General features: G+C 42.6%; 1 protein-coding gene across 1 annotated transcript; it reads right to left on the reverse strand.

The window, feature by feature from the left end:
• Positions 1 to 1,926: 1,926 nt before the first annotated feature.
• Positions 1,927 to 12,056, reverse strand: LOC128850694 (extracellular matrix protein 2-like). The gene is given in 12 exon segments (XM_054055673.1): positions 1,927 to 2,134; positions 2,859 to 2,983; positions 2,985 to 3,186; positions 4,052 to 4,191; positions 4,797 to 4,883; positions 4,885 to 5,025; positions 5,977 to 6,092; positions 6,418 to 6,713; positions 6,715 to 6,895; positions 8,124 to 8,301; positions 10,307 to 10,314; positions 11,762 to 12,056. Coding segments are annotated over 12 exon segments (1,977 nt in total).
• Positions 12,057 to 16,126: the final 4,070 nt, after the last annotated feature.

Raw genomic sequence — 16,126 nt, forward strand, 5'->3', positions numbered from 1 at the left:
GTATAGCTGCTCAATGGCCAAGTCGGGATAAAACTTCTGAGTAAGATGTTAATTTCTTAGGAAAATAAAAGGCTAAACTCAATTTGGTCATGTGACCATTTCTTAATGTGGAAAAGGAGATCTGTTTAATACATTTTAGAGTTTTGTGAGTGACGTATTCCCTACTTTTAGATGGAAAAAGTGTTCCAACATTTTTCCACAAGATTTTGGGCCTTGTGACTGTACAGAAGTTGTTGACAACATTCAATAGGAGCTCTTATTTCACATGCCCACTGTTTTTTCCCCCCATTTAAAGTGGTTTTCAGTGTGCCAAGAGAAGTAAAACTAAAGCCTTTCCCCCTGAAATGGAGAGTTTGGGATTTCATGGTGACTGGCAGTAACCAAAGCTAATATTACTGAATAAGCAACAGCAGCAGAGATCTCTCCGTTTCGTTCTTTGGGAAACAGGAATCTGTCTACTGGACAAGTCAAATGTTTTATGAACTGGTATTTTTAGGTGGATGCTTTTGCCTTTTTCACTTCTCAAGAAGACAGTGAGCCTGCTGTGCAGGGCTTCTTCCCGACAAGTATAGGTTACACAGTTGGCTGCCAGTTCTGGCCCACGAGATCTTTAAATGCTTCCTGCATGCAAACCCAGTGTTAAAGTCAATCACTGGCTGGGTTACTAAAAACATCGTATTCAGATTTTTGCCTTACTCTGAGTAGTTTCCTCTTTGAAATGGTTACAAAATTCTGATAGGACTTCTCTGCAGCCTTAGCAACTTGTTCTCTCTTGAATTTCTGTGAATACGAATCACAGCTTCATCTGCTTGTGGAGAGCAGGAAAAACAAGAGTATTCTGTGCATCTACCCAAATCCCACTCTCAAAATTTTTCCAAGATGGGCTTAGCAGCTTTCTTCCTCAAAGCACGTTCTCGTCAGGGACTTGCCTGTGTGTGAACGAGGACTTTCTGCAGGCAGTCATTCTTCCAGCCATCTCAGAATAACATGAAGACCCTCCCAGAGGATCTCAAGTGAGCTTCTGCCCAGACTAAAAGTTCACGCGGTGCCTGCTTTTGTCAGACTTGGGAAATTTTCAGAGGACTGGTATGTCTGAGGTCCAGGCAAGTTGTTTTGGATCCACAAAACATCTCCTAGCTGATACAGGGTGTGGGCTGTGCTACTGAATGAGACTTGTGGGTCTGATAGTTCTTTAGCAGATCTATATTCCGTTCTCCAGCTAACTGCCCTCTTGGAGTATGTTCATTTCCAGTGCAAGCCTGCAAAAACTAATCATTTGCTCAAATATAATTTTGAGAGTAAACAAGTTGGGGCGGGGGGTGTGTTGAGCTGTTCTTGCCTCGGTTTGTCCTGCTAGTCACCAAAAATTCTGAATTTGTTCCCATATATTTTTTGACCAGGAACAATCAGCTCACTTCACTGTATCTCACTGTCAGAAGCTGTAAAATGGTGATAATCCCATCTACTTTGTTCACAAAGTCTTTGAGGCTCATTGTTAAATGGTAGTGGGGGTTTTCTATAATAAAGCCCATTTTACCTCCAATGTAGTTGGTAATTTTGAAGAGCGAACAGAAGAATTGCACTGTTTACATTTGCCATATGGAAATGTTACCCAAGTCTAATTGCCCACGTATTCCTTAAGTGAGTAAGCACCCGCTCGTTGCATAATCTTCATCCCTTGGCTTCTTTCTCCTTCTTGGTCTTTGGCCTCTGCTACTGTTGTGTCCCAAGTCCAGGAAGTTTTTGGTAAAATCTTAGCCAAATGACTTGCATAAAATTCACTTTTATGGTATCTTAAAAACAGAAAAATGCATATTGAAGATAAAAAAGAAGGGATTAAATCAGAAGTAAGCAGACCTGTTAGTAGCAGAGAATAAATAAAGCTGTGTTCCTAGAAACTGGGATTGCAGCACAAGAGCTGGATGCTCATTTGATCTTCTGTGGTTTAAGAACAACGCTGCAGTAGGACCGTCTGCATGAAAAGGCACGCGGCGATAGCTGTCTGGTGTTGATATAGTTGTGCTCAAGGTGAACGTGTTCCGAACGCGACTCTACAGTCTCCTCCTCTTCACTGCTCTCGCGAACGTCATCGTCACCAAACTGAGTCCTGCAGATGCATTCCGGAGGGACCGTCCTGTGACATTGGGGACAGAATGACATTTTAATTAGTCAAGATCACTCATAATTTCATCAATTATGTTCATTTAGAGCTTTGGAAATGTTAATCAGTACATTAAATTTCCTCAACAGTATGGATTGAAGACCTTCACCAGTCATTCTTTTTAGGGTTCTGTTTGCATTGTTTTCCCATGTGTGTCATAATCTCAGTCTTCCTGAGGGAAGTGTTGCTGAGGGCGGCTGAGGGAAAGCTTTCTGTGTGTTGCACTAAGATCCTCATATGTCATTCCTTTGTTTTGTGCAAAGGAACCAGAGAGCACCTAAGGCAGCACCGGGGCTGGCTGAACACTGCCAGAGGCCACTTTCTGCAGTCAGCAGCAGCCGAGGACTCTGTTCCATTCCTGCATAGCCAGCCTGGGCTGTGGCCCAGGAGCAGGAGAGGCAGATGCTGTGCCCTACCTCCCGAGCTGCCCTGCAGACATGTGGCCCTGGCAGTGCCGAAGGTTTGGTTCCTGGAGAGAACTGGTGCTCAGCACCTCTGTCAGCATCTTTGAGAGCTATGAGGAGGGATGAGGTCTCGCTTTTCTCTTATGTGCAGAAACACTGCAGTGGGGAACACAGGAGTTTGTGTCTCCTGCAGAATCTACTTAAAAGATTTACCTAAAAGTTAGAAGTCTTTAAAGGCTGTCTCGCATTGGCTATTGGAATGGCAGTAACGTAGCAAAGAGTGGAGAAATTACCTTATTTTATTGTTGTTCAGTTTTAGAAAACGTAATTTTCTCATCTCATCAATTCCGAATGGCACAGACTTCAATTCATTGTGATCCAAAAACAGCTCTCTCAGAGAGTGATATGCTCCAAAAAAACGACACCAGGTCGATTCCATCATCAGTCAGTTTGTTAAAGGACAGGTACAGGTACTCCATCCCTGGCTTCATGTGACCAAAGACATACCCTGGAATCCTGTCAATCTGATTGCCGATGAGTACCAGCTGTAGTAAAGATTTTGGCAGGTAGGAAGGAACATGATATAACTTGTTATAAGAGAGATCGATTGACTCCAAGTTCCTGCATTGAAAGAGAAAAAATAAATTGGATGGAAACGTTACAGCATGCAGCATTGTTAATGCTACGTTCTGTACAAATCAGTCTTAATGGGATTACAGGGAAACCACATCACAAAGGGAAAGCTGTTACTGTTGTTGGAACAGAATGCTTTTGATGGAACATGGTCGTGCATGATCACTCTGGGAACAGGATGAATGAAAGTCACCAATTATCAATCAAGCACAGTGATTCTGATGGGAAGGAGTCTCCAGGAATGAGCAGAGAGGAGGCTGGGTAGAGGAAAGCCCAGGGACTCATTAGTGATTGATCAGTGTGGCTGAACTGCAATAGTGAGTCACACCAGAAAATAGATGATAACCTGGGGACTCAGTGGTTATTCCACTGCCTTGGATTTTTAACTTTCATTCTAGAGCCCATTTAAAAGGGATCTGGTTTGTGAGGGGCTCCTTTAGAATCACCCTGTGCCTTGCTTCCCGAGCTGAGGGAGCTGCTAGGAACAGCGTGGTGATTTCAGACTCAGCAGTTCGCAAATCCAGAGACCAACAGTGTGGTAAGCATCTGTTAATACCAAATTATCATATAAATGTATTGATAATTAATGTTCATTTTTTTGATTGGATGGTCAGAAGAAACATGGACACTTTAACGTTAATATGACCCAGGTTTGAAGTACAAGACCTTTTTGTTTTAAAGTTGTTTCCGAACCCTTTGTAGGTCATACCATTTAAGCAGAGTAAATTAAGACAAATGAGGTAAGGAAAACTAGCAAATCAAGAGAGCACTCCAATTTACAGTGAAACATAATGAATATTTCATCTGACTCATGACAAAGAAAATAATTATATTTTAAATGATTCATATTTACCCTTGATTTATCCAAGCCAAAAGTGCTATTCTGTGCTCTTCTAATTTGTTGTGCTTTAGCACAATGATATTTATGTTTCTTGTGTGGTTAAAGCAAATTTCTGACACTTCTTCAATTTGATTATTCTCAAGTTTTAACTCCTGTAGGTGCATTTGGAAAGAAACCTTGTGAGAACAAAATACGCTGCTCTTTCCCATTGCGAATTCAAAGTGTAGCTGTTACCCGCCCTCACTGTTCCCTGTCTGCTACAGGGAAAGATTCTGTGTCTTTCTGGATAGAGAAATATCAGTGGGAACTGGAGTCTGTTTGTAGCTGCAGCGTCGCCTTCAGAAATGCATTTTTTCAAAGCAATTGATTTGTGAGAATACAACTTGCTTTGAAACATCACATCAAAACCCGGTTGTATCTCGCAGCTTGCCTTACGTGGGGCAGCGTAGGGCGCAGAGCTAGGCAAGAGGAGGAGATTGACATGAGGGCATTAATGGTTTGGTTGTGGAAAGGTATTAAGTGTGTAAGACATTCAGAGTTTCACCACTCATAAAGGAATCAGGTTAGGGGTCAGTGCAGTAGGCATCTCCAGCACACTTCAAATCCAGCTCAGCATGTAACCTTAGGGATCAGCTGCTCTGGAAGAGGAGCAGTTGCATAAGAAGAGAACGTGTAATTTTAAAAAATCTCTGTGCAAGTCTTTCCCCTTTTGGTGCCTTTAGCAAACGTGGCCCTCAGAAGCTAGTGATTATCTTACTGGTTGTAGCAAGCCCGATGAGTTTGGCTTAACATTCTGCTTTTCAAATTTATTGTGATCTCTTCGTGTGATTGATACTAATTTTCCACATGCCTTTTAAGCCGTCTTCATCAATGGCACGGAGGTGGTTATCATTTATTTTTATTTCTTCCAAAGTTGATGGCAATTCAGAGGGAACATGTACCAGCAGATTCCCATCCAAATACAAACTTTTCAGCTTTTTCAGGACCTTAATCACAGGAATAAAGAAGAGAACATATAGGTGTAAACTATATGGTTAAGCATACAATGTGATCACAGCAAACATTTTCTTAAACCTCCGTGTTTTGAAGATTTTCAGCAGCAGTGCCAGTGTCAAGTGTTTTGAATAAAAGGTGTTTTTCTCCCGTTGGTCTAGATAATTGTTTTCTTTGTGCTAGCTGCTAACAAAGGTGCCAGTTAATGTAACGTAACCAGGAGAGCTTGACTGAGCACATCAGCTTTTCCCGTGGCCGCCCTGCAGCTCTCAGCCATAGCTGTTCTATCACTGCTGTCTGAGTCGTGTAGGTGTTGCCTTACAGAACTGCTGCAGTGTTTAGGAGGTCACAGGATGGACATCTGTAGACTATGTGTTCATGCTCTTTGGGTGTGAGCTAATGGGCAGGTTTCTGTGGGTCAGCAAATTTAACTTTACTCAAGCGTAACAACAGTAACTTTTTCTGTGACTGAGGGGTTTTATTACTTCAGTCGGCTTGAAAATTGGTATGAAAATTATTATTGCTTGATTTTGGTCAGTGCACATCAGTCACCGTGCAGAAGTTAGCATTTCTTAAACAGGCGGAGTTGTAGCAGTGGTTCCACTGAATCCTTCTTTCCTCTGGTTTTGTCTCAACTGCCTGGTGCAATGTAAGCCTCACCAAAATTTATTTCACAATGGAAGCACCTCCCTGTCTTTTCCGTCTGCTTTGATCTCATAGGAGCTGTGGGAACTGAAGCTGTTCATGTCATGGAGGGAGGTGGTGTACAGGGAGTCCTGCAAGAAGCCTGACTACATATGGCAGGAAACAGAATTAAAGCATACTGGGATAAGTCAGTTTGTTATTCATGTGCTTTTTGTATTCATCTTGCCTGACGGAGAGAGACCTTGATGCCTTACTTCCACACTTTAATTACTGCCTGTAGTAAAGTTAGGCTCTCTTACTTTGAATGCGCTTGGACCTATGCCAGGAGAGGTAATATTGTTTTTACTCAGATCAATCCACTCCAAGTTAGGTATCCCGTTGAATGCTTCATCTGAGATAGCGTAGATACCGTTGCCTAGGATGGAATTCCAGACAATAGTTTCAGTTATGGATTACAGTGTGTGTTTGAGCTGTGTAGCATTGTACACAAAAAAAATATATTACAAAAATAGCTGTATTACCTACAGTAATTGTGTGTAGATAGATTCGTGTGGTATTTAAACACTATTCAGCAAATCTAACATATTTAATTTACTGTCTTGGAGGTATAGCTGTGAAATTCATTCAAACACATTTCTATGACAAGGAATGACAAAATGTTAATGCTACTGTCGAGTGCATTGAGAATGGATAATGCTACTTTCATGAGAAAAGCCGTGCAAAGCAGATCCGTTTATTACCTGTAAGGTCCGGACTTGTCAGATCTGGGTCTGAGATGGGTGGTATTTGTGTCAGTTTGGCATTAATGCAGCTTACTGTGGTGTCCAAGGTGGAGCATCCAGCTGGCAAAGGAGGAGCTTCTATGGGTGGAACAGGAATTGGGGAATGAGGTGGCATTCTTAAAGTACCATCATCTTCATGGATGTCATATGGTGTCTCTTCTTCTGCAGGTCCCTGTCTTGCGATAGGCTGCTTTTCTCTGCGGTGGGCTTTATGCTTCTGGCGATGTTTTGTACCTTTTCTTTTTCTTTTCATCCTTCTTATGACCTTCTTTCTCTTTAAACTCTACCACTTCTGTCCTGAGCAGTTCATCCTCTTCAGTGTGAGAACGCTCTGATGGCAACACATTGGCATTGTCCAGCTCAGTGGGTTCTGGAACATCACCAGACAATTCACTCGTGTCATCCAGTGAAATGATGCTTGAGTCAGAAGGGGAGGCTAACCAGGGTCAGCAAGAATAACACAACAGTTGTCTGATAAGAGGATATGAAACTAAGGTTTCAGTAAGCATTGTTCCCCTTGTATAGTAAAAATATGGTAACTAGAGAAGACTAGTATTCCCCTTAGAATATGATTTCAAAGGATGAAAATATGGTCTTACATTCCTACTTGACAGCAGAGGCGTACTTGGGCTGAGAAAGAACTAAGCCAAGCCTACAGAGCAGGGCGGAGACGTGTATAATTCATTGCACCTCCGGAAGACAGGGAAATTAATATAGCCTTCATAATTTTCAAACTACTGTTTTAATTAGGTTTTTGTGTTGTTGGGGGTGTCTGAAGAGGAAAAGGGCCACAAATGAGAAAGGAGGAAGGTAATCTGAATCCAATTCACAAAGGTTAGGACTTGCTCTCCAACACAAGGGCTGTCAGATGTAGAGCTGGCTGCAGGCGGGGAGTGCACCAGGGGTCTGCGTCAACTCCTTCACCAAAGTGCAGTTTTTACTTGTGTATCAGGGCAATTCAAATCAAAGGAACTCGGTCATTTCTACCAACGTGACGTTGAACTCTACAGTTAATTTCTTTGCTGTCTCAGAGCGTTTCTCTTTGCTACGTGTGCGCATACGGGAGGCAAGGTGCTAGTTTTACAGTAAGAGGTTAAGTTCAGCACTTTGCAGACAGGGCATTGGGAATGAGTGAAGGAAATCACATTGCATCTTTATGTCCTGCATTCCTTTTCTTTTTAAAGATACTGATTTTGCTTACGTTTCTATGAAGAAGCAGCAAGCTTGTAGTTCTGGTCTTCCTTGCATGAGTTAACTTCCTTCTCTTGATCTCTATCAAACCGCTGCATGTCTAACACCCGTAGCAGAGATTTACCAGCCTGTAAGCTGTATATTTATTCTGTATGGCTCTTACTTTTGTAAAGGTAGGAGGGCAGAAGCAGAAAAGGGGAACTAAACAAAGTGATATAATTATCCTTTTATTGCATGTTTAACACCTTGAACTCTTCTGTCAGACTCCTCTAATAGCCACTGTACTCTATGGAACTGAACTCAGCCTGAATAGAAATTATGAAGCCCTGTTCTTATCATGAAATTCGGGACTTGTTTTCTCTGTAGAAAGATAACATGTACCTTGTGCTCCTCGATATCATTAAATATGGCATCTATGTTAGGTTTTGCATGAGGTAGGTTTAAAACAGTACCAGTGTGGTGGTATACAGTACCAGCATCAGAGCAGATCGGGCAGCATTCTCCTGCGGGTAGGATAGTGCTGGGACATCGTAGAGGGTGGCACACGGCTGTGTCACAGATCACTTCTTTCGAACACAGAGAGGTAACGCAGGGCTTGGGAGACCCGACAGCTTTGTCGTACAGAATCATCCTGCTGGCTGTGCAGTGTCCCTGCTTTCCAAGGAAAAGAAAATTGGAGTGAAATGACTTAAATGGAAATAAACCACCCAGTGTTCATTTCAGATTTTGGAAAGATGCACAACCATTTTGTCCTCATTTTGAAACCATGTCAAATACACCCTATTCTAAGTATCTTATCCTTATTCCTTATTTTTTGTGGCTGTATTTTCTTCAGCTTATTAGCAGTCTTCATCCATGTTTGGTCTTGGCCACTCAGCCGTGCAGGCAGCTGAGGGGTGGGCACACAATTCACATGTTTGAGCCATCACTGCTCATGGCCTCGCAGCTCCTTTGCCCCTCTGCATTAAGGCCATTGGATAAGAACCTGTTTTCTAGCATAAAATTTAATTATCAGAATCATCCTGTTTGGATGTTTCTCTATATTCCTTGTATTTTAAAAGTTATCCTTTTGATTTAACTTACACTGGGGATGGAAAGAGGGAGAAATGAAATTTTTGAACGGTTGACTCTTGGTTTTTTCCAAGATCCAGTATATGTGTGCATAATTGCAGCTGGGCGAAGTTGTGCTCTAATCAACTCAAGCCATCTTAACAGAAGGAGGAGAGCAGCTGGCCCAGGCCAAGCATTCGCTGGCTGCGGATCCCTTCTCATTCCTCCCAGGTGTCTGTGATCCAGCTGTTTGCTGGATGCTGACTTTGGGTTTTTATGTGCATGCCAGGAAGACACAATATTTCTTTTAAGTAATCTCCAAAGGAAACACAAAGGGAACAGTGCACTTTCTCATGTTAAACAATAAAACGTCAGTGGTGCCAGAGGAACATATCTGGCTTGTGATGGAAATTCTTCCATGCTTCCTTAAATTCTTTGTTTTGTTTGAGCTACTAGGCTGCATCTGCAGTTGGTGTGGGAACAAGCGGAATGAGATGGGTAGTTGGGCTGGGGTGGCCCCTGCAGACTCTAATGAGTGATCTCGTGCACGAGCGTTCCTTAAAAAGCTGGGGCCATTGTGTATACTTAAAGGCAGAGATGTGCCTTTTATCGCCTGGCAGAGCCATTGTTCAGCATTCTGCTGGAGCTCACGACCAAGGAGTGTGCTCACATGCTCCCTACCCTTCTGTCCGCTGGGGAACCTCAGCATGCTGGTGTCACAGGGGGAAGCAAAGACTGAGAGCTAGAAGTACTCCAGTGGTTCTATACCACCCATGGGCTGATGTGAGTCTGTAAAGGACAACTGCAAGTTCTCTTACATTATGCTCAACTATTTCAGTTAATTTAAATGGTTCACATGTTTTTTATATGGAGGAAGAAGACATATCTGGTTACCATTACATGTCTATTTAAACTGTTATTCTTCACCATACACATGACACCTGTAAACCATTCTTTAGGCTACTAAGAGCAAAATAAGTAGCAAGGAAAATGAAAGTCAAGTTTTGGTTGATTTTCTTCTGTTCTGGAGTATGATTAATAGTAGTGTTCTATTATTTAATAGACTGTTTTTTCCAAGTCTGACATTAACTTGAAAAAATTTTGAACTTTAAAAGCTAGACTAAAAAATACCTTGTGGCTGAAGCCTTTGGCAGAGGAGCACGGGACGTTTAACCTTTGGAAATATGGTGTAAATTCAGCATGGAGTTCCAAATGAAATGAGTTCAGTGGCTTTAGCTCAGCTTTTGGATGCAAGCTCAGATAGAAGCAAACAGGGTGGGGAGTGGGGAAGGATACTGTATTATTTCAGCGTGAGCGATGGCCTCTGACAGTGAGGCTGGAATATCTTACATGAAGCATGTGCTAGTTATGTGGTATTTTCCGCTCTTTAATTTAACAAGTATTTTTAAATTAAAGGTTTGACATCGGTAGCATCTATTACAAGGGTAATCCTGCATTGCATACTAGAAGTGCTGCAGTCAAGAGTTTTGCTAGCTTTCCGATTAGAAACTCCTTACTTAAATACATTTGATTTGAAGTGGTTCAGCCTTTTTGTAAGTAAGGGCTGCCTACAAACACTAACGTTAGGAAAATTTGGCTGAAATACGTTTTGCCCTTTAAGTGGAGACCTGTTAAGCCAGTGGTTGTGCCTCCTGTGTGACACACTACAAGGCTTAACTCCTTGCTTACAAACACAGAATATTATCATTGTATCCTTGTATTATCATTAAGAGCAGTCGTAATCGGGGCCTTCTTACTTTTCTCATAAAACTCATGAAATTCGTAGGATGATTTCCTCCGTGTGTGATCTCTTCATGCTGGAATGGAAGTGTCAATGTCTTTGTATTTATTAGCTGTAGCGTGAATATGACCCTGTGCTGGTTCTTCACAACAGAGCTTTACTCCTCTTTCTATGAAAAGCAATGAAGTGTTGTAATTGGTCAATAACTAGGGTTTTGTAGTTGAAAAGCAAAGACAGTGGTATTCAGAAGTTCTCATCTTGAGAATGACCCTGGTTTTTAGACCCCTGTGAATCTAAATTTCCTGGTTTGTGGGTCATTATTTCCCGTTTGCGAGGCTGATCAGAAACTCCCAAGCATCCTAAAGCAAGAGCTCTCTCTTCCTTTATGGCACTAAGGACCAAAGAGAGCCTTAATGCTTGGTTCAGCCTCTGCCCAGACTTGCGCTCTTTGGGAAGGCTGCAGAGCTTGCTCCCACTACCAAAACAGATTTCAGTCAAGGTCAGTGCAATTATGCTTTCTTTGTTTGTATCTCTTAATACATCCAGTCGTCTTCCCCAAGTCTCCTCCAGAAACCATAAAATATATCAGCACAGCAACATGGAAACCTCTAGAGCACCTGGCAAGGGAGTTTTATATAAATCATACTATTGAACTTCTTTTAACCGTCTCCAGGTTGTCAATACAGATGGAGAACAGCGGGATCTTGTGTTGAATGTGTCTTTTTTTTTTTCCCTCTCCTTCAGTTTTCTTTTCCATCTTAGGGATTTTGCTTGTAATGCAAGTTTCGTGTTGCAGCTATTACTGTGTTACCAATTTATTTACAAAATAAAGTATTTTCCCCCAAATATTGCATGTACATGCTTTTTAAGAAATATAAACAAAAATGAGAACTTAAATCCATTTTAAATTACACTGGTGCTATTGCTGTTATTGCCTCAGCAAAACCTTAGGTCACTAGGAGATCTATTGGGCAGGAAATGCCTCAGAATGGCCTTCAAACTTGGTACGTGTTTGAAGTTACATCTCCCAACAGCGTTTTTATTCAATTTGAGAATGTGGAGAAATTGCAGAAAATACTTCTGTTACCCAGCAAGGCTGGATTGTCCATACGGCTTAAGCTCGGACAATTAAAATGCTTCCTATGCTACCACAACACTGCTATGAAAGGCAACAAAAGTAGGGTAGCAAAAAGGTGATTGGGGTTTCTTTCCATCTGTGTTGATAGTGGAGCTGCAATAAAGCTGTCCTGAGTTTCTATATTTCATTTGCAGTCAAGAGAAAAGGCTCAGCTCTGAGTAGCAGAGGGGCTTTGCCCTTACCTGGCAAGACGTTGTAACTGGATTCCTGTCCAGCCAAACCTATAAGAGAGTCAAAGATTCCCATCACCCCGTCCTCAATGTTAATGAGCAGTACGCTGGCCGCGGCCACGATGGGAGCTGGCAGCTCCATCCCTGGCTGGGCTGGGGCCCTGTGCCCTGCTGAGGAGCTCCTTGGCAGCCCTCTGGAGCGCATCCTTCTCCTCTGCCTCCCGAGAAGGGCGACGGTGTCACTGTGGGAGAACTCAATGCACAGAGAGACAAGCAGGAAACAGGAGACTAATGATGTTGCCTGCATCATTTTCTGTGTCTCAAAGTGCCCTGGAATGGGGGGGAAAAAAAAAAAAAAAAAAAGAGATTTAGGTACCTAGAGAGCTTTTAGGATTGTTTCAGTCAAATGGTGTGCTTTTCAAAGCAGGTGGACTGTTGTACAGCAGCTCAATGGAACCAAGCGTCCTCCTGGGAGGAAATTGCCCCTTTAAATTAAATTTTATGTTGTGGGTGCCTGCCCTTGCGGGCAGCAGCCACGTTCAAATACTCTGCTGGATAGAAGGGTAGTTTATTGTATCTGCTGAGCACTGAAAGAAGCAAACCGTGTTTGGAAGTATCTTTTCCAATCCAAATTAGTTGTGCATCTGCTTTTCTAGGCAAAGGTTTTATTAAGCATAGGTAGGCTAAAAATTTCAGTCTATAACGTCTTGTGTTCAGCTTTTACATTCTCAGCAATTCAAAACAACTATGTATTTCTTGAGGCTTCTTATGCTTGGGACAGAAAAGTACTGTTTGCTGTCACCAACAGGTGGCATTCCGAAACTGAGCAGTTTGCAGCGTGCATGGAGAGCAGACCAAGCAATGGCTATACTAGTGTGGAAATCAGTCTGTGCACATCCAGCGTTATTAATGCGTTGTCATGGTCTTGGCTTGTTGTCATGGCCATATCTTTACCCATAAATGTTTAGAGAGTGCATAGGATGTGTAAACATATTTATTACCCGTATTTTTAACATGTAACGTTTTCAGTAGTTTGTAGCTTTCAAAATGCTGATCTTCACTAAGCGCAGCATGGGTCGTTTCACTATTACATTGATGGCAATAGTTAATTTTTATAGTGAACCCCTAGAAGCACCAGAGCATCAGAATTGATTCAGTACTCTCTTTAGCTATTCGGTCTAAATTCAAACATGTTTCTAAGCTGTCATGGTTATTTCTCATGATAGACAGGTGGTAATGTGATAACAAAAGTTTTTCACGTACTCTTCTTTACATTCATTGCACAGAAATTACTTACGTTGAGCCACAGCAGCAAAATTAATTGCACTTCCAGTCAGTGAGAGCTCAAAGTGCATGCAAACACTCGCCCAAACAAAAAGCAGAGCAGCTGGCATCGCATACTTTAGAAATGCATTCATGTTCAGTTCTGCTAAATACAGCTCACTTTAATTGACACATACTTGCAAAGTTAATATGTAGTTTAAGCCATTCAATGTCATGCTTTAAGTAGTAATTGAAAATGGAAATAATTTTACCTTGCAATCTAACCTAACAGCAGCTCTGCTTGGTGTCATTTAGTCCCCAGTTGCAACTGAAACAAAATCAGATGCTATCTTACACCTACCAGAGGTACGAGGAGATTGCTGAAACACGTTAGCCGGTTCCTTAGGCTGCAACATCTCCTTTCCCTGGGGACAGAGCACTATGCTCGTCTCGAGCAACAGGCTCGGCTCTGTTCTTGGAGAACTCAACGCTCTCTCAAAGAAAATGAGGAGCAGCACAAAGTATTCGGTCCGGAGGCTGACAAGGCACAGCTGGAAACTCACGGCACTTAGAGCTGCACAAGAAACAGGAAAATGGAGGGGGTTCAAAAGACACAAAATTGTGTGTTTTACTCAATTCTTTCTGTATTCAGAAATTCAGTTTCCAAGTGGCATGATTTTAATGTAGATTTCTTATTTTACAGACATAGCACATTTTTGCAAGTGTAACCTTAACTTAAAAACATATATGAAAATTAGAACTTCTTTCTTTGGATCATGTTTTCTTCCTCCCCTCCTGCATAGCCTCCAGTCTATAGGCAGCAAACCTCTTTGTCTCTGTCTTGGCATGGAAAATTTTAATTTTGTCCACTTATAGCAAGGATTTCACCATAAGCTTAAGAATGGAAAATAAAATCACTGAAGCATTTTCCCTTCACTTTTTTGGAAGGCTAATTACATCCTGAAACATGATCCTGAGGCACAGCTCGGCTAAGCTGCAGGGAAGTTCAAAATCCAAACAGAACTGAGTGTGGGGGGAGGGAGGGAAGGATGGTACCTTACCACAAGTCGTCTGTGTGCCCGCAGAGCCTTCTCCTCCTTCCCCAGGTGGAGCTGCTGCCAGTGTTTGGTGAGAGGATGAGTCTGCTAAGCTTCCGAAGCTACAGGGTTACCTGGTAGATGGAGTTGTCTGAGTTCTTCAGACATTAAAAATGTGTTGGTTGCTTGAGTTCATACTCTGAGGAATGCTTAGACAGAAAGTCGTGGAATGGTATAACCATTGAGTTAACCATAATTGTTAACTGGTGTGTGGTGGAGAGATACTGGGAAACACTTTGTCTCCTAACATAGTTGTTCAGTTTCTGCTGTGCTTTTCTTTGTGAAGTCGAGAGTAGAAGAAATATCACACTTGAGTAACAGAGATAGTCAACACATGGAGCTAGAGTCTGAGTGGAGAGAGCACGGCTCAGTCCCTGTGCCAAGAGCCTTGGTTTGCAAAGAGTGAGTGGGGCAATACGACAGCAGTTGTTCCACCAGCACAAGGGCAGAGAAGAAGAGCAAACTGGATCTTCTAATGGTTATGCATGTCAGCTAAAAGTCTTTAGGTGTTAAATGATGGTGTATTTATTAGAGACAAAAGCAACAGCGTTCACTTTATTATCTCTTTAAATGTGGCTACTTAAGCTTCGATTGCCGTCTCAGGCTCGTCTTCTGTTAGTGCTCAGGCACGCGCATCTCCAGAAGCCTGCCCTGCCGGGACGTGAGATTGCCTGCTGATACAGCGGATCTGGCCAGCCTTCAACTCATGTAAAGCTCGGGGTTAACGCATCTGCCTTGGATGTGATGCCTCTGATTGCTGAATTCTAGGAAATCCTCCTGCTGGGCTCTTTATTCTATGTCATCTCTGTATTTGTTGACAGGCCGACAGTACATGGTGCCCTCTCGCATTCCTGTTACACACAGTGACATTAAAGTATAAGGCAAGCGGCCCTGGTCCTTTCAGCCTTAGAAAATCCTCTCCTTGCTGTCACTGCCAGGGTGTCATGTGAAGCACCTCCAAAGCTGATGTGACTGCCTAGGTAGTACTGTCTTCCACCATGGTCTTCAAACGGGGCTTGCAAATGAAAACACCAACTCAGTGCTCAGCACCAGCAGCGAATACAGCATCAGTAATTGCTAGGAAAACACTAGAAAGCAAAACTGAAAGCATTATTATGGCACGTTTAGACACTCAAATCTAAGATGATCTGCATGCCGTGTTTCATCTCTATGTCCTCCACCTTTAGACAGTGTTATGATTTGAGGATACCCAGTCCACCTGTTCCTGTAGTTCCTCACTGCTAGAGAGAGCACCCCAGTCTGTTCTGTCCGCAGTGCAGCCAGGCAGAATGATCAGAACACAGACAGATTTAGTCCCCTTCCCTGGGCTGGGCTGTGTCCTAGGGTGCCCCCGAACAGCATCGATCAAGTTATTTGCTTTGCCTTATATTCCTTTATTTCCTTTCCACCTCTTTTCCCCTCACAGGTTCTTTTCTCAGCCCCTTCAAAATACACGGCCTGCCAAGGTTTACATCTTCCCTACTGATCCGGATGTGCAGACTTTATTCCCTTGTTTGGTTATCATAACCTGGTTGTCCTGTCATTTTTCCCTTGAGCATCCAGGGAACACTTGGCACTACTCTCCCTTCGTAGTTCTGCCATATCCTGCCTTTTCATCTTCCAGTCCGATCAGTGGCACCCCAGGTCAGGGTGGGCCACCTGCATACACTGTACTCTCCTTTATTACTTCTGGCCTCCTGAAATCCATCCTGTTCTCCTCCAAATGGTGCCTCAGGTGAGCAGCAGCCATACGCGCACATCTCAGCGTCCCATTACCTCAGGGACCCCGTGCACTATCGCCTGTTAGCACGTCTGACCTGGGCCAAGGGAAGAGGCTGTTCTGCAGCTGAAACAGCCTTCCATATCCTTCATAGCTTTTTCTCACATTATCGTTAACACACATTGCCTTATGTCTTCAGTTTTGTGTTATTTAAAGGAGAGGCTGTGTTGAAGTTTGATTCATTATTTAATTCATTCCTCAAACACTAGTGAAAATATTCTTTCTGTGAGTCAAAAA

Source organism: Cuculus canorus, unplaced genomic scaffold (assembly GCF_017976375.1).
Source record: "Cuculus canorus isolate bCucCan1 unplaced genomic scaffold, bCucCan1.pri scaffold_54_arrow_ctg1, whole genome shotgun sequence".
Classification (NCBI taxonomy): Eukaryota; Metazoa; Chordata; class Aves; order Cuculiformes; family Cuculidae; genus Cuculus; species Cuculus canorus.